At 40.5% G+C, this 22,255-nt stretch overlaps 1 protein-coding gene across 5 annotated transcripts in view; it reads left to right on the forward strand.

Moving 5' to 3' along the window:
• TPK1 (thiamin pyrophosphokinase 1) overlaps window positions 1-22,255 on the forward strand; it is a 340,579-nt gene that overhangs the window by 151,551 nt on the left and 166,773 nt on the right. For 4 of the 5 annotated variants that reach the window (XM_033066879.1, XM_033066870.2, XM_033066856.2 and 1 more), the window contains one exon: window positions 13,474-13,546. The exons of the other annotated variant lie outside the window; for it this stretch is intronic. In XM_033066879.1, the coding sequence (XP_032922770.1) occupies window positions 13,474-13,546 (73 nt within the window). The remainder of the gene's footprint in view (window positions 1-13,473; window positions 13,547-22,255) is intronic. 5 annotated transcript variants of the gene reach the window in all.

A 22,255-nucleotide genomic window follows, 5' to 3' on the forward strand; every position in this document is an offset into this window, starting at 1 on the left:
GCTGGAATCGGGGGGCCGCCACGCGGCGGGGGCGAAAGCTGCCAGAATCAGAGTGGTTGCCGTGCAGGGAGGGGGAAACCGCCGGAATCAGAGCGGCCCCTGTGTGAGCAGGGCGAAAGCCGCCGGAATCAGAGCGGCTGCCGCATGGGGAGGGGGCAAGCAGCCGGAATCGGGGCAGCGGCAGCACGGGGCAAGCCTGCTGGCATCAGGTCACCCGGAGCGCCAGGGGACTCCCGGAGCAGCAGGGCCCTGGGGACGCTGCACGGAGCAGTGGCGGGCATAGCCCGACCCCGCCGGGTACAGGCAGGCCTGGGGGCCAATGGCTGCTGGGTTGAGGCGGGGCCTCAGCCAGCAAGCGCGCGGGGGGAGCTGGGGGCGGAGCTTCACTGCAAAAAAAAAAGTGTGCCCTATAGTCCGGTGCACCTTATATGATCTACAAAGTTGCAAATTTTGCCGACTCCCGGGGGGTGCGCCTTGTGGTCGTGAAATTACTGTACTTGTGCAGAGGCCAAGACGGATTTTTTTTAATACGTGTTACTTAACAAGAATAACTTATTTTCTGTCTGAGAGTGCTTTTAGCCTACATAGACAAAAGGAGGGAAAAGAGGAGGATTGAGGAGGGGAGAGATTGAGAACGTGTAAGCTTGTAGTGTTTCTAATACCTCAGTCCAGTGCACAGGTTTTTTTCTGTGATTGCCATTTACAAATAAGCACAAATCTATACATTGACCTACCTGGATCTCATATCTGTCAGGTAGGTAGTTATCTCAATGCTTTTGTTTATGCTCTTAAGTGGCAGTACACTAAATGCTGCAGATACAAACAGGAGGACTGGCTCAGGTTCTCTTCAAACCTTTCCTCCACAGTATGATTTCCTTGCTTTTGATAAAACATAAATAAGAACAGCCGGCTTAAGTAACAGGCACTAGGAGCTTGGTAGGTAGATCCCAGCAACAGCCTGGGTATTAAAAGCTTAATAGCAGTAGTAGCACAAACCTACTTGCTGTAGCACCCTAGTCTGACTAATGAGCTGGGGGGGAGATGGACAGGCACAGGTTTGTTTCTTGAGCATAGTTAAGAGTCTTATGTAGGAAGCTGACAATGTTCTGGAAACAAGCACAGCAAGCACTGCCATTATAACTACTACCAGTCTCTGAGCTGTTTTAAAGCTAACTCAGATTTATATACACTTCAATCCACCGAGTTCTCAATGTAGCCTTGGAGACCCTTCACGGTGCCCTTTAGATTTCCCTTGGTCATGCTCGCAGATTAGTTTTGGGTTTTTTTTTTGTTTGGTTGGTTTTTTCGTGTGTGGGTTTTTGGTTTTTTGGGGTTTTTTTGTGTATGGTTTGTGCTTAGTTGATGGTGGTCATTTTTTGTTGTTTTTTTTTTTTCCCCTTAGCAAAGATTATGTGGAAAATTGCTCTGTTTTGAATGTATTAAAATATAGCAAAATAATTTTACATCCTCTTCTGCTCTTCCAATTCTGAATGTAATGATGAATCTACTTCTGATCTGAGTTTTGCATTGGACTCGTTGTGTGTTCTGACTCACCAACTGTGTTGCACGTAGCTGTGCTGGTTTCAGATGGAGCTGATACAGAGGTTCTCTCTCCCTGGAGAGGAGAGATGCTGGTTATGTGTGCCAGGAAAGGCTGTACGTGTGCAGGTTTGAAGAACTGGGACCTAGTGAGGGTTTTAGCACATGCATGCATATTTCTGGTGCTTGTTAGTGGTAGCTGTAGTTAAGGCCTCACAGTGGTAGAAATATAATGTGATCTGAAGGAAGGATTGCTTGCAGGATTACTTGACCTCTTGCAAAATTTTGCTGCCTTGATGTATTTATCATCCCTGAAATTGTTCAAGACCGATCTGAGTGGGATTTTGAGCAACCTGAGTAGTGGAAGGTGTCCCTTCCCATGGCAGTGAGGTTGGAACTAGATCATCATTAATGTTCTATCCAACACAAATCATTCTATGATGCTGTGAATTGCTGTTAGCTCTTTCTCCTGAGGTAGGACTGCCAAGTCTGTAGCAAACATAAAAACCAGCACAGACTCCTCTGATTATGAAAGCCATTTTATGTTGAGCTGAGGATCAATAGTTTCTTGGTAAAATTAATAAGCAGAAGGTGAAATTTTGGTAGGTCATACAAGTACCGTGTGTCCACAGTAGCCACCCCACAGGTATGAGAAGATATGACTTGCTTCATCCTTTTAATATTTATCATCTGTGGGCTAAATTGTGAAATAATTAATACAAACGTGATCCTCTGCTTTTGTAAGTTACCTTGGCTTGGTTTGCTGCTGATCAGTTATTCCAGCTGAAGATGGGAAAAGATTGTGTCTTTTGAATGTCTTTGTGACAACTGGTGCTTTCAGGTGGTGAAGGAAGAAGGTTTTGACATGGTACTTTGGCCAGTGCAAAATTTTGGGTTTTTTCCCTTAAGAAGTATTTCCCACCCTTACACTGGATACCATACACTATCTTCTTTTCAGATTCGCCATCCAGGGAGCTGCAGGGAGCTTCCCTGTGTGTTGGGGGTGGTGATGGCTAACTTCTAAAACACACTTTTTTTTCAGGAGGCATTGGAAACTGTACTGACTGCCAGGAGGAGGAACCTGACTGCAGCTAAACTAAAGGAGAATTTTAACAGCTAGAATAACATTTCCTTGTACTTGTGAGTCTTTGGTAAAGGAGACATCCCATATAGTGGACAGGGTGACACTGCAGCAGGTTTCTTTACATTACTATATTTCATTACAGGTAGGTTTGCTCACTAATGAGAAGTGAAAATAAATAAAAATTTAGGTCTGGGAAGTCACTGTTCACCAGACGTTCTTTTGCACCTATTAAGATGCAGAGCATAGGTATGAACTTACCATTTGGTATACCAGTTTAAATATTTTACAGAAGAAAATGTCAAGAGAACTGATTTTTCCCTAGATGAACATATTTTCTCAGTCCCTCATTCTTTCTCCCTTATAGAAAGTTTAACAGATAAAACCGTGGTAGAAAGACTATTTCAATTTAGTACATCAGGCTGTGATCAGAAGGCAGATTTATTGATACATGAGAGTAACAGCTTTATTTTGTTTCATAATTTCATCCATATGTCAAGTAACTATAAAAGGTTGTTTTATTCTTTAATTAGAGCTTAATCAGAGGCATTTTAATTGCAGCTGTATTCATGAAAACAGTAGTTTGAAACACTTTTAATCTTGTGAAAGAGAGAACTGCTTGTGTGTATTCATAACTGTAAACCTGCTGACTTTGCTAACTAAAATATGGCACTGTTACCTTGACTCTGTAGAGGTGGTGACACAGTCAGAAGAGCAAAACAAGGATTAAAGTGAGTAGGATCTCTGCCAGCTACAGAAGCTTTACCAAGCTGTGATGCTCCAGCCCACTGCAGACAGAAATACTGATATACTAAACAGTTTTCCACCAATTCCTTCAGAGCTCTAAGCCTACCTTTCATCTTTTCAATTAGTACAAACCTTAAAAGAATTTCTATTAGACTTTGAAATATGTTGTTGTCTAAATCACATGTTCCAGAAAATTATATAGGGTCAAACATTGTACAGCTATATTGTGTAGAAATGGGAGAATGCTCTCTTGAGTTTATCGAGAATGGTCCCTTGAGTTTATCGGATGAAAGGCAGGATGGCTTTTGGTAGAGGTTACTTTGCATCAAATAGAGCCCAGCTCTCATTTTGTATGTGCATTTGTCTTCTACTGTCTCTCTAATTAATGCAGCTGTGCTGTGCTAGGCAAGAGGTGCAGGTACCTTTTGAAATGCTAATGCTCTGCTGGAATATCCTGGTTCTCTGTCAGCTCTGGAGAAGCTGCAGCAGAGGTCAGCAGCAAAAGGTTTAATAAAACTTCTGCCTCTCAGTGACTTACCCAGTTTCAGCTATACAGAGATAGGAGACTTCAAACAGCTATCTGTTGTTCTGTTTCTTTTCTCCATTCCTTGCCACGTGAGCTCACACCCCCTAAAAACATTAAGTGGTACATTTTGTTCCTCTGTTGTTTTCAGTATCCTTAATGCATTGCTTCTCTGCAAAGTATTACATACCTTATCAGTGTAAGGGCTTGAAATTTGAAGGAATTATATTAATATGTTTAAGGTACTCAAGCATATTTTCACCAAAAATAAAAATGGTTTGCTCAGTGGCTGCTCCACAGGCAATCAGAGCCTAGGATAAGAAGCATATTCAGTAACTCTACAGAATCAACTTTGCCTTTCAATAATTGTCTTGTAATCAGATGTTCTGGCTTTCTCTTGAAGACTTATCTTCTGTGTGGTTGGTTTAAATAAATTTTTATATCACCATTCACTTTTCATGGCTTGTCATCCTACTTATTGCTAAATGTAGAGGTGTCTTTTGTGGCCACAAAACAGAATATCCATCTATAAAATTATATGTACATGAAAATCAGAAAAGAAAATACAGACCCAAACAGAAGAAGTATAATCTAGATTTTTGAAAACCTGCAGATTTCCTCTTGTTGCTTGGAACAAGTTGCTCAGTAAGGGGAAAAATCTCTTCTCATTGCACTCATGACTCATTGTGTAGAAAGGGCTCTAGAGGATTTCTGCTGCAAGCTACTTCAGTTTCTATCCCTGAATTTAAAAAAGGTTTGTTCAAGTTCAATCACCCCAGCAAAAATGTTTTTCCCTGATTTTGTAAGTATGTAAACAGATGCAAAACTTGGGGCAGGTACTTAAGGTACTCTGGTGAGAGTAAATAAAGTAATGGAAGCAAGGGAATCCTAGTCAACATCTTTCACATACAACTTCTTACTGTTGGATTGTGTTTGACTTTGAAGTGTTCACAGTGGTGTGAGAGTTCACAGAAAGGACACCTCGAGTTTAAATACTAGTCATTCAAACTGACTTTTGAAATTGTATAGTTCAGTTTGCAGGCCACACTGTAGACTTTATTAGTAACTGTCTGATTAGGTGGAAAATTATAATATGTGTGTTTCTGGCATTTCTGGGAAAGAAGAGGAATTGTTTATCTTGTCTTGAAAAAGTGTGTTGCCTTGTTGCAGCAGCAACAACTTGGGTAGCAGCAGCATCTAACTTGGGTAGCACTCCATGAAGCCCTGAGCCTGCTGTGGCTTCTAGTGCCATCTTTTTCAGACAGGTTTCTAAATCCGTTTGTGTAGTTTGTGACTGCTCTAAGTTTACTGCATTTTAGATCACATCCTTTTGATTATTCATGTGCAGTATAAAATGTTAATAAATAATTTACACTTCTTTAATGAAATGACTGATTTTTCTCAATTTTGAGCAAATCTGTTGCTTTGACATGAAGAGGGAAAACGAAAACTGTTTCAGGGGTCTTGTCAGCCTCTGTCTTCTCAGTGAATCAGACATCCTCACCTGTCAGAGGCTGTAGTATTTATCTTCTCCCCCTTTTCTTCTGACTTTGAGTCCTAGAAGACTGGAGTCTGGCATTTCTAGATAAGTATTTAGGCTTTGCTAGCATTCAAAATCATGCTTGTGGGTGACTCGTGCTGAGGCACTGAAGTATTTTCTGCCACTGAGTTAAGGTGCTGCCCTGAGCCATGCTGCCCTATGCAAGGATGAAAACTCATGGCTTAACTCCCTTTTTTAAAATTCCTTTTGCCAGGGATCCAACAGCAAGGCATGGTGCTTGAGCCTGTGCAATGCTGAGTTGTGCTGAATAGCTTCAGGTTTAATTCGCTCCAAGATCATATACTTCCATCAACTATCCTTTATTTTAAGAAATACTTCAGTCTATGAGTAATAAAAACAAAACCACAGGTACTTAGCAGCAGTCCCTGGGAACTGCCTGTTCTGAGCATACTGAGTTTTTCATTAAGTACATATATTTACCTGAACACAGGAGGATGTTCAGCACCGTGGCAAACAAGTGAGTAGTTCTTAAATCTCAGAGCATGACTTAATTTCATACTGTATCAATTGCAACTGGAGAAAAGTTTCTAATATTGACTATTAAAAAGAAAAATGCAACAACTGTAGCTATCATTAACACTCTTCTTTGTCACACAAGGTTTTGAGGCAGGGTATAAGCTTCTTCAGATGTGTAATGATAATGGAAGAAAGTTGCCTCTCCCCTTTGAAAGATGTCCCCCTGATGTGTGCTTTGCATAGCAGTCTGAGCTGAAGGTAATATGTTCTTCAATTTATTTTAGATACTTTATTATTTGCAAGGTGACACTGCATACCGGACAAGCATAAATGAATGCATTATTGCCTTCATATCTTCACACACTTTTATCTTTTTCTTTAAATTGCAGGGTTTCCAAATGAAATAATACTTACATGCTCTTTAACACTATGTTCTTTAAAAAGTAAGGAAAAAAGACAGAGTTTTTCTAGGTTGCCTAATATTCCAAGTACATTTAACCACATAGCTACCTGACTAATATGCAGATATGCTAATTGTCTGTGCAAAGAATTTAAGTTATCTGTGTATAGCTTGATATATGCATATATTTGCTTTCTTTGTTAAACTGGTGTTTAATTGCTGGCATGGTACCCCCTCCCCTTTTTTTTTTTTTTAATAAGTCTTATTAAATCACATCTGGATTTATTGTGTGAAATGCTGTTCAGGAATTGTTTTGTGTAAGCAATTGCATAATGAACATTAGGGTTTTGTTAAGACCTTTGAAGAAGACTGGGAAATACTTTTTTTGTTGATGCTTTTTCACCCCAAATTCATACAGAACTAGCACATCATTGTCAGTGCCACCCTACTACAAATATTGTATTGTGGTAAGGGAGGTTTTGGGGATCAAAGCAGCAGTAATGGGCACCATGGAGTCAGAAAAAGTAACTGTCTTCAAGACTTACTGTCTTCCAGAGAGTCTTGATTGGGAAGTAGAGGTTGGATAAGCTAAGGACTGGGGTTTAGTTGTTTTTTAAAGGCCTCATGATGATAATAAGTTATGGAATCATTTGTGGCATCTGTTCAAGATTGATCAAACCAGAATTCTTTTCTCTGGCCAGTTTGAATTCGTTAATTGTATTGATATTTTAGTGTTGGGCTTCTGAGCTGCAGGCGTGAACCTTTCTTGTGGTAACCTTGCAGGTAATGCATGAAGGTGTTTATAGATTGAATAGACATTAACTCTGAAAATATCTCACTATCTGACATTTCTCCTTTACCCAGAAACTCACCTCTGTGCAGCTACTTGGAGCATCTGAACATGCTGCTCTGAGACAATATATAAAAGGCGCCTACTTGTGCTGTACATGTCTCTTAGAGTAAAAAAGGCACTTTGATCTTCACAGCAGATAACAGTATACTTTTGACAGATTGAAACAGACTTAACACCTCTCTAATGAGAACAGCCCTCACTTACTCTTCCTGTCAAGATGTCCGGAGGGCAAGCTGAAAATGCACCTTAATAGTTAGCAAACACAGAGTTGAGAGTATTAATTTTTGTTTGTTAGGGTTTTATTGTTATACTGTGATTTTAATGCTTCTCCTGAAATAATGTTAGAGAGTTTTATCTTCTGTATTCCCAAATACTAGATGCTTACAAAAGTCAGAGCTACCTTTGCTTCATGTTCAGTCTGCAGCATTTTAACATCACTGATTTTTTTTCCACAGGGATGTAGCTTGAGTGTGCCTATTTCTCCAGGGTAAAAGACACCCATTTTGAAATTTATTTTTGGTAGTAAGGAAAAACATAGGGAACAAACCCAATGCCCTCAGATGATGCAGCTGGGGGACACACAGTTTGTCTGCATGGGACTATTTTCTGTGCTGCAACTGAAGGAATCAAAGGGTATGCAGATACTGCCTTGAGATGCTCATGTCTGTGATGTTAACATTTGTTTAAAAAAGGTTATTTGCATGCAATTATGTGCCAAAGGAGCTACATCACAAGAAAAGTCAATAGTACTAGGAAACTGTAACTTGAATTAATGATAGAGCTGAACAGTTATGACCAAGCATTTTATTTAAGAAGGCAGCATGGGCTTTTTAGTATAAACTGCTACAGTGTGATAGTTTTATGCAGGGTTTTGTGGGGTTTTTTTTCCTTTTTCATAACTGTGTGAAAATGCATATTTAACACTTCACACTGAATTCTTAAAGTGAGTGAATAAAGAAGCAAATATTCTGGTATTTTAAATTTAACACACTGTTCATTAGTGTTGAAAATTTAAAAGCAATGTTGCTGTGTCTATTAGATGTATTACTTCAAGGCAAAAGGCACAATTTTGCTTGTTTACCATAAGAACCTCAGAGTTTAAATAGTTTCCTTTTATTTTGTCAGTGATAACAACTACAGTAATTTCACGAATACAAGCCGCACCATTTTGACTAAAATTTTGCTCCCACACCGGAAATGCGGCTTACACTCAGGAGCGGCTAATATGTGAATAATTTTGGGTGGGGCCAGCTCAGTGCTGGCAGCGCGGGGGCGGGGAGGGAGGCAGGGGAGCTCCCTCCTTCAGGTGGGGGAGAGGCAGGGGGCTCTGTGCTGACATCCCCACGACTCGGAGAGGAGGCGGGGGCTCCGTGCTGCCATCCCCGCGGCCTGTGGGGTGAGCGGGGGGCTCCTGCCCCCACCTGCCACGGCAGGAGCAGGCAGGCTCCGCCCCCGCCTGCTACCACCACGGCAGGAGCGGGGGTGCTCCTTCCCCTCTTGCCTTCGCCACCACGGGAGCAGGGGGTCTCCATCCCCACCCACCGCCGCGGGTGCCGCTGGGCTCCGTCCCTGCCTGCCACCACAGGGCAGTGCTGGGCCGGGGTGAGCAAGCCCAGTGACAGCGGCAGCCAGCCCCGAGCGGCCCCACCGAACGGCCCCACTGAGCTGGGCCACCTGGCCCCGCCAGCAGCCCTGAGCGGGCCGAGCCTGCACAGCCTGAGCCAAACCAGTAAACCCCGCCATGCCGCGATTCTGTTAGTATTTGGCGACTTTGTTGCACGCGAGTCCTTGCTGCGAATGACAGAGCGACTTATACTCAGGTGCGGCTTATTTATGGACAAAGAACGAAATGTTTGCCAACACCCGGAGATGCGGCTTATAGTCCGTGCGGCTTGTAATCGTGAAATTACTGTAATTGCTGCTTTCTGGTACTGGTGACTAAAAATTTATTGGGATATCTGGAAACTATGTCAAACTTGCTGGAATCTGTTTCCCAGCCCCCCTGCTTTCCAACCCAGCATCCTGGGAGTTCATAAAATTGTTCGGTCAACATTCAGCCTATATCCAGTTTGTATTAATCATCTACTGGGATCCATCTCCAACCTGCTGAGAAAGAGTGTTGCTTTTTCTTCATAATCTAGTTAAACCTTTAAAGGTTTCATATGGAAACTATGAGGGTTTTATTTTTTTAAAAAGTAGCTAGTTACATAGATAAAAGATAAGCGGTCTGGTATGGAAGTGCCTTTGGGTCCTTATCTGAAAGTAATCCTGGCCCTCCTGACTCCATACTCACTTTGGATGGATGCAATATGATTCTAAAACAGATAAGGGGGAAAAAAGGCAAGTCCAAACAACAAAAAAAACCACACATCTAAATCCAAACAAAATAAACCCTTCAGCACCCAGAAAAACCAAAAGAGATTGAAAAGAGTAAGAAAAACTCCACTTGGTCCAAGTCTCTGAAGATTTTTTGTTGCCCAGTGCCTGGTGTTATGCTTCTTGACATCTCTAGAAAAGGCTTGATAGACTAGGCTGATCTCACATGAATTTTATACTTTCAGTCCCATTAGCATTAGGGATTTGGCTCATTCCTGATAAATGTCAATATAAAGCAGCAGAGAATCAAGCCAGCTGAGCTGGTCATGACCTTATGTGCATAGTGATAATTAATAGCTAATGAGACTGATAAAATATGGTTCTGAAACACAGTAGACTGCATCATCTGGACTGTTTAGCAATTAAAATTTTAAATTGCACTAGGAATTAAAGACATATTTTGCCGTCATGGGCAAAAAGTTAAACTCCTTCACTAAAGGATGTGTGTCAGATATGTCACTGAAAGATGTCATCTTCAATACAGTTATGCATCAGAATGAGAATTATTCATGAATTTGAGTTCAGAGGGCAGGAAAACATGGGTTAGACTAATATAATATCTGGTTTTAATCTATACTTTAAGTAAGGGCAACTGTTTCATTTTAACTTTTATGGAGAGGCCTTTCTTGTTACTTTTCTCCTGGCATAATTTCTTCCACTCAAATAGAAATAAGCTTGATATTGATTCTCCCTAGCCTGTTCTCCTGCATCAGAGTATGTATTTAGGAGTAAACACAAAACTATATATGAAAGCAAGCAAGTGAAACCCAATTATTATAAAATATTCTTGTGTTACTTTAGTATGAAGGGTTTTTTTCCCCCTATAGCTCTCTCTCAGCTATTTCCTCTATTTCTATACCAGTGCAAACCTCTGAGGTTAATCAGTCAAGAAGAACTCTTCACTAAATGAACTTTGCTCACTTGTGTTAATTGGAAAGAGCCTTGACTTAAATCTGCTCACCTGGATCAGACAATTTGTTCCACAGTACTCAAAAAGGACTGTGTCAAATGCAGCCTTTGACTCTATACTAGATGCTGCCTTACTTTTGTTGGTTTGCATAGTCAATGAGCAACAAAAAGCAGCCATCCTTCCTCTGAAGAGGGAGACGTATTTTTTCATGTCTGTGAGGCAGACAGTGGAGCTCAGATTTTTTTTTTTTTTTTAATCAGGCATGACTTTCTGAACTTTCCTTGTTTCTGGTTTTTCTAAAAGGGAAGGAAAAAAGAAGAAGGAATTCTCTTCACGATCATTAATAGGAGACCTAGACATCTCAAAATTTTGAAGTCTCCAGCCACAATTCCTTATTCCCTTTAGTCACCAGAAGGTTTTGTAGTTGCTCCAAGTGAGTGATTTAGAGAGGGTATGTTGAAAATGGACATAGAGCTTCCTGGCAGAGGAGATGTGTTCAGGAAGCACAGCCAAGAGCCTCATCAGAGCCCATGGGAGGTACAACTGAAATGCCTGTTCCTTCTACTTGGAAAAATTCTGACTAACTTTTTGATTGGAAATTGTTTTACTTTGGATGAGAACAAAAGCTGTGAATGAGCACTTGATCCTTAGAAGAAATAGTGTTTTGGATAATTCTTCTCCCACTTATGTCTCTTGAAACATTCAGGAGAAATAGTTGATTATTTAAAAGCACTGTGATTTGTACCTCTGTAGAGAGAGAGGGAAAAAAAAAAACAAACCAAAAAACCACAAAAGAAAAAAACAAACGAACAAACAAAAAAACAATGACAAGCTGGCTTTCCATGACAACTGGCTGCTGTTTTTCCTGCCCAACCTGCTGGAACACCTCCACAGCTTGCATTCAGGGCCACCACTGAAATGCCTAGAGTACAGTAATTTCACTACTATAAGATGCATGGGATTATAAGGTGCACTTCTGGATGTTGGCAAATTTCCAAACTTTTGCTGATATATAAGGCGCACTGGACTATAAAGCACACTCTTTTTTTGCAGCGAGGATCCACCGCCAGCTCCCCCTGCGTGGTTGCTGGCCAAGGCCCTGCCTCCACCTAGCAACCGCGGCACCGCGGGCCCCCCTGCACCCAGCAGCCACAGCACCATGGGCCCCCAGGCTCGCCTGCACCTGGCAGCTGCGGCCCTGCCAGCTCCCCCCGCAACTCGCAGCTCATACTTCTGGGTTGGCAAATTTCCAAACTTTGTCCATGTATAAGGTGCACCGGACTATAAGGCGCACTTCCGGGTTCAGGCCAAAATTTTAATCAAAAGGGTGTGCCTTATAGTGGTGAAATTACAGTAAGTTTACTTCTAATGGCTCGGTTTCAATCAAGAAGAAATAATGATAAAATAACAAATTGAAAGAGAATACCTGCAGGTTTTAGGCTTGTTGTATTCAGTAGATATTTCATTAGGAAACTGATGGAAAGGTAAAAAACAACTATTTCAATTTTAACTTTTGAAAATGTGGTATTTTTCTGTACATTGGAAAGGTCAGTCTATACAATGAAGGAGCAAACCTAATTTTCTGTTTAGTTTTGAACCATACTTATGGAGACATATGAAGCAGATCACTGAAGCATTTGCATTTCTCCTACTTGATTCGTGTGTCCTCAGTCCAACCCAGTGCAGCAGGGACTGCTCTTCTGACTGCAGTGAGTGTTGGACCATCACTTCAGGAGGGAGTATTTTTAGAACACATCGTTTTATAACAACCTTAGTAATAGTGAAGAGCGGGGGAATTTTTTTTTTTTTAATGCCATAGTTGCACGACCTGACTCACAGCAAACATACTTACCAGATTCTACTGGAGAAGCTTTCCGTTTTCAAAGTGGTGGCCAGTGACCACATGTCTCCTTTGAAATCTGCACAGACACAGAATATGAGATTTTTATAAGTTTGATATGAGGAGTTTCTAGACCCTGTAGCATTCTTCTAAAATCATGTCGCAGAAAAAATATGTCCCAATATACTGTCCTCAATTGCTTGTAACACAGTTTAAGCTGGAAACTAATTTGGTGATGACCTCTCATCCCCCTTGTAAAGTGTGGTAGCCACAGAGTTAACTAAACTCACAGCTTTACTTTCAAAACTCACTGCAGCCTTGTCTGTTGAAACAGTGGAAACACTCACCTATAAGCTGCTTCTTAAAACTCACAAAATTGTTTAAGATGGAAAGTTGAGTGTTTTGGAGGGCATTGTGGATTTTTCCAAAATATTTTCTTAGACTGTTCTTGCTATAGCACAGGGGAAGTTTCATTAGGAATTTGACATGAATTTATACAATAAATATTTTTAAGCATTCTGCAATTAAAAATCTACATGTGGCAAGTTAAGGTAAATATCACAAAATTATTTCCATGTGCTTTACAGCAATACTACTATAGAAATGATAGTTAGGAGTTGAAATTAAGTTTGTGTGAGTTAAGACTCACTGAGTATTTGGCTTCCATATTTTGGAAGTGTTTTTAATAATCAAGAGGACTAGAAATGAGATGACATCACTAACAACTAAAATACAAGTCCTTGAAACATTTATGGCATACCAGCTGTCCAAGAAGCATCATCATCATCATCTTCTGACAAATTATATCCTCTGAGGCTTGATGTACAGCACTCAGATATGCTATTTCAAACATTTTGCTGACTGAATGATACATTTGAAAGATATTTGAAAGTTGTCTTTCTAGGACCAGGCAAATGCAAGTCTTAATGACCCAGAGAGATATATAATAGCATTTAAGCAATGTGCAGGTCCCTCAGCAAAGGGACAATAGGTTTACCAGTTTTACTTTTCGTTTGTTAACTTACTTTGTATCACCTCACATCAACTTGTTTTAACATACTTTTAAGGAAGTCATATTCCTTTTAGAGGATTAATGCTTGTACTCCTTATTACTCTTGATAAAATAAATATTAAATATAGTAAGATAGATTAATTTCTCATTTAATTGCTCATTACTTTCCTTTCAGCTTCTTGCCTGATTTCATCAGTGGTGATTTTGATTCCATTCAGCCTGAAGCCAAGGAGTACTACAAGGTCAAGGTAAATTAAATCCCTTTGAGATTTTGTGCAATAGAGCATTGTAAGATCCAAGCCATCAGTGCTCCCCATTGGTCATGAAGTGATTCTGTCTCCATTGCATCATTTGAAGCTTCAGTTGTAAACCCCTGAGAGGCTCAGAAGTTGTACTTCGTGGCACTGTACTAATGCTTAAAATAAACACAGGAGGTGCAGTTTTCATAGTATTAGGTGATGAAATGGATCATATGTTGGTAGAGATTACAGCACCTAGAAACTAGGATAAAACTTCCTGAAAAATATGTGACTTCTTTTCAGTGGTGAGATACAGAGAAATAAAGAAATTTACCGTGATTCCCACGTGGTGGGTACCCATATACTTTCTAGAGAGAGTTTCTCAGTGTGTTATTTGTAGGATATGACCTCACCTTTTTAAGAGGAAAGCTGCAGATGGAGAAATCTGTCTCTTTTCTCACCCACTGAAGCATTAAATTACAGTCAACTACTTCTGCTACACTGGTGGAGTGACCTCCTTAATGAGGTATTGGATAAATTCCTGCCTGTGTTAATTTATTTCCAGTGAGCAGCATAAATGTAAACGCAACTTTTCTCAGGTCTTAGGGCTCAAAATTCTGCCTTTACCTGACTCTTTGGTATTTAACACTTCACCTGCCTACTTGTTTAGGCTTTTGTGATGACCACAGTTCTTCACCCTGGCATCTTGGACAGCAGGCTTCTGCAAATTCAGAATTTGCCTTGACAGGCCAGCTTACTTTTGCAGCAGGCTGCACTCGCAAGAGGATTAAGTGTTTGATCCTTCTGAGGTAGTTGACTTAGTCTGCTGCTAATTCATGTAAAAGAATGAAATTTGCCTAAAATCTTCCCTGCTGGACTTGGGATCAAATTATTAGAGTAAAAGGTTTCGTACTGTGAGAGGAAGGCTGGAGGAATGCGTAGAGTGGGATTGTAATCTCTCTCCGGGCACTGTTTTATTTTCATATTCTACCCCATTTTTTAGAATGGAGAAATGTGTGATGGCTGTTCATCTCTAGGAGAATTGCTTAAGAAAAATGCTCAGGAATTGAATTTACAGCTCGGGAATAAATGAATTCAAGAAGTATTTGGACAATACTCTTAGACAGATAATGCTGTATAGTGCTGGGAGTTGGACTCACTGATCCTTGTGGGTCCCTTCCAACTCAGCTTCTGTGATTCTATATAAGAGGAAACTGCAAAATTCACTACACTGCTTAGCATAGACATGGGCAAGCCCCAGTATCAGCACAGGCTAGGGATGAACAGATTGAGAGCAGCCCTGGGGAGAAGGACCTGGGGGTGCAAGTGGAAGAGAGGCTGGACGCAACCCAGCCATGTGCACTCAGCCCAGAGAGACAAACGTGTCCTAGGCTGCCTCCAAAGCAGCGCGGCGAGCAGGGCAAGGGAGGGAATTCTGTCCCTCTGCTCCTCTCTGGTGAGATCCCACCTGCAGTGCTGCATCCCGCTCTGGGTCCCCAGCACAAGATGGACATGGACCTGTTGGAGAGAGTCCAGAGAAGGACACGAAGATGCTTAGTGGGGTGAAGGGATCAGAAGATGAGGAAATGCCCTTGGGATGGTTCAGCCTGGAAAACAGATTGCTTTGGAGTGACCTAATTGCAACCTTTCAGTACCTGAAGGGAGTGTAAAAGTGTTGCAGCAGACCTCTCATTAGAGGTAGAAATGAGCTAAGATGCAGACTCTCATTTAACAACATGAAAAGGGTCCCAGTTTATTCTCTTTGCAGATTAACCATCCTGATTCCAACTATGGTAATTTCACAATTACAAGCCGCACTGACTGTAAGCCGCATCTCCAGGTGTCGGCAACATTTCGTTCTTTGTCCATACATAAGCCGTGCCTGATTATAAGCCGCTCTGTCATTCGCAGTGAGGATCCACGTGCAACAAAGTTGCCAAATAGTAACAGAATCGCGTGATCGCGGGGTTTACTGGCTCAGCTCAGGCCGTGTGGGCTCGACCCGCTTGGGGCTGCTGACAGGGCCAGGTGGCCCAGCTCGGTGCTGCTGCTCAGCGGGGCCTCTCGGGGCTTGCTCAGGGCTTGCTCACCCTGGCCCGTTGCTGCCCCGTGGCGGCAGGCAGGGACAGAGCCCGCCGGCACCCACGGTGGCAGCAGCATGAGGGGAAGGAGCCCCCCTGCTCCCGCAGCGGCCTCCTTCTACACCTACAAAGACAAAGATGGAGACTTTTAACAAGAGTATATAGTGACAGGACTAATGGGAATGGCTTCAAATTGATAGTAGGTGTAGATTAGATATTAGGAAGAATTTCTTTACTGTGAGGGTGGTGAGACAGGTTGCCCAGAGAAGCCGTGGGGCTGTGCCACCCCTGGCAGCATTTAAGGCCAGGTTGGATGGGATTCTGAGCAACCTGATCTAGTGGAAGGTGTCCCTGCCCATGGCAGGGGGGTTAGAACTTGATGTTCTTTAAGATCTCTTCTAACCTGAACCATTTTATGATTCTGTAATTAATGGTTATGTGAACAGCATGCTGGTAGGTAGGTAAGTCCTACCAAAGAATGTAAGTTATGGATCATTCACCAAAGGGAGGGGAGATGGAAGAGGTAGGAGGTGGAAGAATACAGTAGGTATTACCCTTTTTCACAGAGATTACTTTTCTGGCCGTAGCATCCTTTTTTTTCAGCTTAGTTGCATCTTACTACTGATGCGCAGTTTACATCTTCTCTATGAACACATAGTGAGCCATTCTGCTTCATACAGAGGTGATACATTTGTACAAGGACTGAGCCGATAGGCTGTAAAGGAAGAAGTAACTCATCAGGATTTTAAATATATAATGAACAACATCATCTAGCCCACAGAATCCTTGCCTGGGGTCTTCATACAAGACTGAGGAAAATGCAGATAGACTTTAGAATTTTAAGTTTGGGTGTACATGGTAGGAAAAATAATTTTTTTGCATTTTTAAATTAACTTCCTCTGGTCAGAAAATTAGAATGGGGGAGTGTCTAAGGAGATCTTGAGCAAAAAACTTAATGAAACACAGAAATTGGAGAGAGGTGTATATTTCTTTGCTTGTAAAGCATCTTGTTCGTTAAAGCACCCTCTGTAGTCCAGACAATTTCCAAAGTCACTGTCTTTTGGAAATGTTGTATGTGTGTTCATGACACAAAATATATTAGGGCTGCTTAAAACAGGCTGTGGAAGAACTTCAGTGTTTATCAGTGTAATACCATTGACTTTAGGAAAGCATCATGTTGCCAGTTAAGGTTACTTCCTGTACCATCTTTCCTTACCCATGTGCAGATTACACACAGAGACAAGATAAGTCACTATCATTAGATAATATTGCTGTATTGTTTCAAGTATTCTCTTTTATCAGTTGTTTTTATCATTTTATGAAAACTACCTATATTGACAGAAGTTAGTGCATTGTGACATTTTTTACGTAGCTGAAGATATCATGCCACTGCTTAAGAGTTACTTTTTCATAGTAAAGCTTATGGATGTTAATTATTGAGCAATAAAACATAACCCATATGCAAATGTTTGTGTCAAAGACAGTCCAGTGTAGTGCTGGGTAAGTAATGGGGTGTATTAAACTCAGTGCATGGAACTAATGGTTGTGGAAAACATTGTCCGTAGCAGTTGTGTCATCATCACAATACAGTAACAGCCTGACTCTTCATCACACCAGCTTCATGCCAGGATGTTGCTTGGAAGGTTTTCTACCTCATTTAAGTAAAGAAAGAAAGAAGATTTTTGTCACTACAGGAAGACATGACATACAGATTTACAAAGCCAAGGGGTTTTACTGAATGGAACATATTTAAGCCAGTTGTTCTGGTGTTTTTATTTGAGCAGGGATTGTAAGAAAAATGTTTCCATTTTCCCTTTAGGAGGACAATCGCTATCATATTGGGCAACCTTATTGTGCAGGTTTTGCACTGAAGTCGCCTAAGAGGAGAGCACACGCACGCAAGTACACACACACATACGCACACACAGTTTTTCTCTATAAGAACTTCCTCTGTGAGTTGATGGGACCAATTGGAGGTTGTTTTGATTATTGATAGTCTGGGAAACCAATTGGAGAAGTTAGTTCGATCGGTGACTCACAGTTTTGAAGCAAACAAACTCCGGAAAAGCTCTCCTTCTTTTCTAGCCTTTGAGCAGGTGACATCGGCCTAGCCCGGCCTGGCCCCTCCAATGTGACCTGGGTGAACAACGGTGGGCTCAGGAGCCACCAGGCTCCACTTTTTTATAACCAGGGGGGAGGAGAGACCCTTAGCTAAGATCCTAGCCCTCCCCCCCGTGGTGTGGCCACAGCTCGGTGGGGCCCTGCCGTCGTCTTGGAGCAGCCACCCACGTCGCTTGGAGAAGGCAGCTGGGCTCTGTTTTGGTGGAGCCCCTCCATGCTTTTGCTTGCTGGACTTTGCAATTTCGTCCAGCAACTCCCCAGTGCGGCTTACACAGCCTGGGATCCTGGCACAGCTCCAACATGGCCTGGCCCAGCCACCTGCACCTTCTGTGTGAAATTTTAACCCTTCCAATGCTTAGACAAGACTTGCAGACCTCCTATCCTCCCTTGAGTAAGAGGAAATAAAGCAGAAAGTATACACCAAAGTTAGTGAAGTAAGAGCCACGTTTCCAGATGAGAAGAGATTGAGGAGATGCTGTGAAAGTTGGCTGAAAAATCCTTTTGTAAGCTATGGGGTGGACTGTACTGCACTGGAGATTCCTATAAATCATGGAGAAAACATGGGGGGGTTGAAGTGTTTGAGAAAAAGATGCTTTGCTCTGACAGAAAGGGGAATCTCTGTTCCTGGGAATGAAGTATGAACAGAGGAAAAAGAGATGGAGAGAACTTCGAGTTTTGAACAGCTTACCCTAAAAAAAAATACCCCGTGAGTTTGACATGGCCCACAAGCAGCTCTAAAAAAGCTGTGAAGATGGGAGGAGTTTCATAATTTGCAGATTTTTGCCGGGTGGATGCGAATCATGAAATGAAGACACAAGAGAACTTTATTTTTTCTCTTGGAAAAAATTCCTATAGCCAAACAAGAAGAAACTCCGCTCCCTGAAGTGAACTGAAACAATTATTTAAGTGAAGGACTGACTGAAGTGTCTTTGTATGTTGTTGTTAAGAAACGTAGGAGGTCGGGGAGAGGAGGGAGTGATCTGAAAATCTTGTTCTGAATTTCTTATTTTCTCTGTGTTGTTAATAAAATTTTTATTTATACCCTTTTTAGTCTTAGGCCTGCCTTGTTTTCGCTCCTAATCCTATCTCACAACAAAAATTTGATATATTAGAATTGGCAAACCTAAATTAAACCAAGACACTTATTTAAATAAAGTTCATAAGCATGAAGCAAATAAATCCCTTTTATCTGTTAGGTGTAGTACGCCATAGTGAAGAGATCTAAAGGCAAAAGTTGTGTTTTGAGAAGTAACTGTATAACAGACTTCTCAGTGGGATGTGTGAGTGAGGAGGTGGGTTTTCCTTTTGGGAGAGAATAAGTAAGCATGTGTCAGAGGTTATTCAGCTTTACTTTTTATTTTCTGTGGTCTTGGTTTTGCCTCATTGGCTTGTCAAGGATGTTCTTGTAGCCCTCTATTAAGATTTCTTAAAATATTAGAGATGTTTTCCCCCATTTCTTGGAGTTAAATAGTGTTAAAACTGGATAAAACTGCACCACAACTGAAAATGAAATGTCATGTTTAAAATTTCTTTTTAAAATCATATTGCACTATAAATGAAGGATAAAGAATAGCGATTTAGTATTCTTTGTTCTGTGTATTTTCTGTCATTATTGAAATAGAAATTGAGAAGAAGTTGTACTTTCATGATAAATACGCATGTTCATGTGATCTCATAATAGATGCACTGGCATTCTTTCTCTGTGCAGTCTGAAGTGCATTGGAAATGACACTGCACAAAGCAGGGAAGATTTGTGGTGATATTTCTGTCATTCCAGTTTCATCCTTTTCTTACTTTTTCTGAATGTTTCTGTTATTGAAACCTTTTAAATATTGCTTTGAAGTTAAAGCAACCATTGTTATGCCTCAAACGAGGTTCTGTTTCTGAAGTGTTAAGTCCAAAGACATTATCTGAAATTACACTTAAATCTGTACTTACACCTAGAAGCAGAAGGTTGAATCCAATGCTCTTTGAAATCCAGGAAATGCTATTTATTAAAAATCTAGTATGGCTTTCCTGGCAAACTTCATGTGCCTTCAAAGGCTGCTGTAGATTTAGTAGGCTCCACTTCAGATCTGTAATTAAATGCTGTGAACTTATTTGCAAATCCACTTATTTTCGTATTCTTTTTTCTTTCTAAGTCTGTAGAGCTCCTTATTTTTGCAGACTGTTCTGCAGCTGTAGCACTTTCCTATTTTCATTTACAGGGCTAATGGTTATCAGGGCTGTAAAATTGTTTAATAGGTAGGGTGTGGGTATTGTATTTTTGTTCTATGATGATGCACCTGTAATTAGATTTAAAAAATGTATTGGTAACACTGATGTAGTGTTTTTATGTCTCTCTAACTTCTAAACTTTCTGAATAAACTTTATGTTTTACACCATTTTCTCTGCTTGCTTTCCAGGGCCAAACTTTTTAATAATTTTATGAAATCGTAGTGTTAATTGATTTACCTCAGTTATATTACTATAATTTAAAATAAAGAAAACCATTAAGTTTTTTATGTGAATATTTTCATTTATCTTTTCTCCTGAATGTTACAATTTTTTCTAGTACTAATTTTTAATTCAGGATGAGACTTCAGATATTAAAATGCCTGAGTGATTACAGCATTCTCATTAGACTGAACAGTTTTCTAAGAAAAACATGGTTCATTTTATGGCCTGATTCCTTTGTGAAATGTTTTACAGTTTCAGAAGGAACTCTAAAATTTGTGCAAGTGCATCTGAAACAGTTTAGTCTTGCTGTTGGACTGGCTATTTCTACTTGACATTCAGTACTTAAGCTTCCAAGCAATCCCTTGTTTAATATATTCTGCTGATGACATCTTTGACAAGTATAAAAAGTGCTATGACTACCTCAGCTCTGCTTCTGATGTGTTCAGGGTGCCTAGTGCCACCGGGATTTAGATGCAAGTTGTAGTTTTTTTCTACTGATGTAAATTTATTTAAAGAGCCATTTTGTCTTAAAATAGATAGAGGTTCATAAATGCAAAGCAATTTATAAGTCTGGTATGGTCCTGTTATTAATAGTTCAAACTGTATATGACTCTATATGCAGTTTAGGATTTTAGACTGGAAGCTTTCTGTATGCCTTAGTCATGTAATTATTCAACAGGAGCTTTCACAAATGGTTCCATTCTTGAATAGTATGTCAGAGGTCTTGTCAGGATTGTGTTTCCAAGTGACTTGTCTAGGTGACTCTGGTTATGTGGATTTCTTATTCATGCTAAATGAAAGTAACAATATCTCAATGTTTCAGATATGTCATAAATTTGTAAGAAATTCTGTGCTTGGTGACACTTTTGTAAAGGTGAACATGACAGACAGTCACACCAGGTCACATCAAAGGTTCATTCAGCTGGGCCAGAACAGAATACTGTTGAAAGCAAGAGTATGTGCAGTGGGGCTTCTTTGATACACTTTTTCATCACTCTCTAATGTATTTGTTAAAGATTTCCTGTGTCAGGGGTTGTGTCTTTGTGTGATAGCTTCATAGATTGATATAATTTTTCCCAAAATTAATCTACTCCCTTTTGTTCAACTACATTAATAAGAGTGCAAGTATTCACAAACCATTTCCCCCCCAAAAAAACCAAAAACAAAAAAAAGAACCAAAAAAGAAACCACCACCCTTGGCAATGTGTTCCCTAGTTTGTTTTCAATTAAGAAAAATGTATCTTTTGGATGGTTTATTGACTTTGAGCTTTACTTTTTTATATATATTTGATATATATAACTATATGTAGTTATATTTGAGTCTCCTGAATTCTTCTTTTGTGATAGAGTGGATACATACACATCAACCACCTTTTCAGTGCCGTTCTGCTTGTATTGGAATGATTGTGCCTAGTGACTGGCATTCCCCTAGGTATGTCGGGGTGTGTGCACAACTAGCCAGTGAAGTATAGCATATGAGAAATTTACAGCCTAAAATTATGTACAACCTGTATAGATGTTTTATGTCCTGCTGAGTTAATATATGAAAAATGTCTGGAATATCCTGTTGAAAAGACTCTTTCTTAAAGCAAAGGATTTCAAGACTCTGAGCTTGCACTGTGCGGTTCTTTGTGCCTTTAAAAAACAATCGCCAAAAAATCTCTGTCCAGTTCAAGATCACTGTTTACGCTTTCATTAAGGTAGCAGCTTACAAAAAATTGTATTTGTTTAAATGCAGATGAGATTTGGGAGGAGAGGGAGGGGTAAGCAAATTCAGTTACGCAGGTCTGCATGTTTCTAAGTAATGTGTATTCTTTCTATTTGAGTTGCACATCACTCCTTTTGAAACTGAAGAAACAACCAAGTCCTACTTCTGTAGTAAGATCAATGTAATATCATTGAGATTCTGAGAGTTTTGAAGTCATAGAGAGCTACTACATATGTTTATTAGAGCCTGAGTCAGTCCCTAATTTACCCAGGAGGTTTGAGAATTGGATTTGGCCAAATTCTCATTCCTTAAAAAAAGTATTTCTCTATTTTCCTTTGCAGTTTTAAATTTAGTTTTTGGAGACAGTAC

This window comes from Catharus ustulatus, chromosome 1 (assembly GCF_009819885.2).
Source record: "Catharus ustulatus isolate bCatUst1 chromosome 1, bCatUst1.pri.v2, whole genome shotgun sequence".
Lineage (NCBI taxonomy): Eukaryota > Metazoa > Chordata > Aves > Passeriformes > Turdidae > Catharus > Catharus ustulatus.